A 2,573-nucleotide genomic window follows, 5' to 3' on the forward strand; every position below is an offset into this window, starting at 1 on the left:
CGAGCCCCAGCCTCGGCGCTCCTGCGGTTTAGGGTCAGGGTGCCAGCCCTCCCCTGGCACTGGTGGCCATGGGGCACGGCTGGATGGTGGGGATGGGGGGTGCCCGCGCCGTGACCTGGCCCACGTGGGTGTCCCGGAGCCACTCGTGTCCCCACATTGAGCTGGAGCTGAGGCCGGGCAGAACTCAGTGCACGCGTGGCCCCAATTGCCCCCCCCAACCCCCTCCCGGGGCTGGAGGAAGCAAAGAAACCCCTCGGCGCTGGCGTGTGATGGTTTGGGGGGGGGTGTGATGGGGTGAAGACACCCCCTTCTCCGGGGTCACCCCCAAAGGGCAGCTCCCCAGGGGTGGGGGCCGCAGCCCCCTCCCATGGCGCGGCCGGCGGAAATCCCGGCGCATTCCCTGCATTCCCCAAAACTCCGGCTGCACCGAGCTCCCCCTGGGGCTGGGGGGACAGGGAAGGGGGGGTTGCAGCTGCCACGGGGTCAGCAACACCCTCTCCGCTGGGACAGGTGGGGACAGTCCCCAGCTGTGGCTCGTCACTGCTCTCCCTGTTAATTAAAGACCCCGTTTTCCTCCCGAGACCCCTCCCCAGGTCCGGCTGCACCGAGCTCCCCCCGGGGCTGGGGGGGTGGGGAGGGGGGGATTGCAGCTCCCTGTGCTGCCACAGGGTCAGCAACACCCTCTCTGCTGGGACAGGTGGGGACAGTCCCCAGCTGTGGCTCATCACTGCTCTCCCTGTTAATTAAAGACCCCGTTTTCCTCCCCGGACCCTTCCCCGGGTTCAAGGGTTTCAGGGTACGGGGGGAGCGGCAGCACCGGGGACCCCGCGGCCTCACAGGGACCCCAAGGGCTGCCCCATCCCCATGGGACGGGCTGTTGAGGAGGTGACACACCAGCTCTGTCCCCAAAAGCAGGTGGGTGACAGGTCCCAGGGGACACGGGGCGTGGAAACGAGCCACAATACAAACAAACTTGACCATAAAAAGTTCCACCTCAACATGAGGAGGAACTTCTTCACTTTGAGGGTGGCAGAGCCCTGGCAGAGGCTGCCCAGGGAGGTGGTGGAGTCTCCTTCTCTGGAGACATTCAAACCCTGCCTGGACACGTTCCTGTGGGACCTGCTCTGGGTGGACCTGCTCTGGCAGGGGGTTGGAGGAGATGATCTCCAGAGGTCCCTTCCAACCCCATGGGACTCTGTGAGCCCTGGCACAACCCCCAGCCCCAACCCTGCAAGGAGGCCACCGTCCCCTCGCCCCGTGTCCCCAGGCAGACACCGACCCCCAGGGAAGAGCCACCACCACGTGCTTTATTGCTGGGGGGCTCGCAGGGCCACCACGCACTCGGTGCCGGGGTACTCGGGGGGGTTGAGCTCAAACTTCTTCTGCACGTCGTAGGGGAGGAAGCGCCCGGCCACGAAGTGCTGGCGGCCCAGGAAGCGTCGGGCGCACTCCTTGGGGGCAGAGAGGGACACCAGGACGTCGGGGCTGATCCCACCGCTGCCCCCAGCCTCCGCGTCCCACCCTGAGAGGGCAAAAAAAACGACATGGGGTCAAGGAGGGGGGGACCCAGGAACTGAGGCTGGTGACTCGGTGGAGGATGCTCTGGGGTGGTGGAGATGGAGAGGGCAGAGGGAGATGGGGAGGGCAGAAGGAGGATGGGGAGGGAGGATGGAGAAGGCAGAGGGAGATGGGGAGGGAGGATGCAGAGGGAAGAGGGAGATGGAGAGGGCAGGGGGAGGATGGGGATGGCAGAAGGAGGATGGGGAGGGAGGATGGAGAAGACAGAGGGAGTATGGAGAGGGCAGAGGAAGATGAGGAGGGTGGATGGAGAAGGCAGAGGGAGATGGGGAGGGAGGATGGAGAGGACAGAGGGAGATGGGGAGGGCAGAGGGAGAAGACAGATGGAGTATGGAGAGGACAGAGGGAGATGGAGAGGGAGGATGGGGAGGTCAGAGAGAGATGGAGAGGGCAGAGGGAGGATGGGGAGGGCAGAGGGAGATGGAGAAAGAGGATGGAGGGGACAGAGGGAGATGGAGAGGACAGAGGGAGATGGAGAGGGAGGATGGGGAGGTCAGAGAGAGATGGAGAGGGCAGAGGGAGGATGGGGAGGGCAGAGGGAGATGGAGAAAGAGGATGGAGGGGACAGAGGGAGATGGAGAGGACAGAGGGAGATGGAGAGGGAGGATGGGGAGGTCAGAGAGAGATGGAGAGGGCAGAGGGAGGATGGGGAGGGCAGAGGGAGATGGAGAAAGAGGATGGAGGGGACAGAGGGAGATGGAGAGGACAGAGGGAGATGGAGAGGGAGGATGGGGAGGTCAGAGAGAGATGGAGAGGGCAGAGGGAGGATGGGGAGGGCAGAGGGAGATGGAGAAAGAGGATGGAGGGGACAGAGGGAGATGGAGAGGACAGAGGGAGATGGGGTGGGAGGATGGGGAGGGCAGAGGGAGGACGGGGGTGCATTTTCCCCCCCCCAGCATCACCGCCCTGTGCGGCTCCGGCCGCATCCTGGCACCCAGCGGGGTTTTTCTTGGTGGGGATTCACCGGGGGCCGTGCCAAGGGCTCCTGTTTGCTC

General features: G+C 64.8%; 1 protein-coding gene across 1 annotated transcript in view; it reads right to left on the reverse strand.

The window, feature by feature from the left end:
- Positions 1 to 1,297: 1,297 nt before the first annotated feature.
- The window catches only part of YJEFN3 (YjeF N-terminal domain containing 3), a 9,376-nt gene continuing 8,100 nt past the window's right edge, over positions 1,298 to 2,573 (reverse strand). The window contains exon 6 of the mRNA XM_014938000.1: positions 1,298 to 1,537. Within this exon, the coding sequence (XP_014793486.1) occupies positions 1,308 to 1,537 (230 nt within the window). The 3' untranslated portion in view covers positions 1,298 to 1,307. The remainder of the gene's footprint in view (positions 1,538 to 2,573) is intronic.

Source organism: Calidris pugnax, unplaced genomic scaffold, assembly GCF_001431845.1.
Source record: "Calidris pugnax isolate Ruff unplaced genomic scaffold, ASM143184v1 scaffold46, whole genome shotgun sequence".
Lineage (NCBI taxonomy): Eukaryota > Metazoa > Chordata > Aves > Charadriiformes > Scolopacidae > Calidris > Calidris pugnax.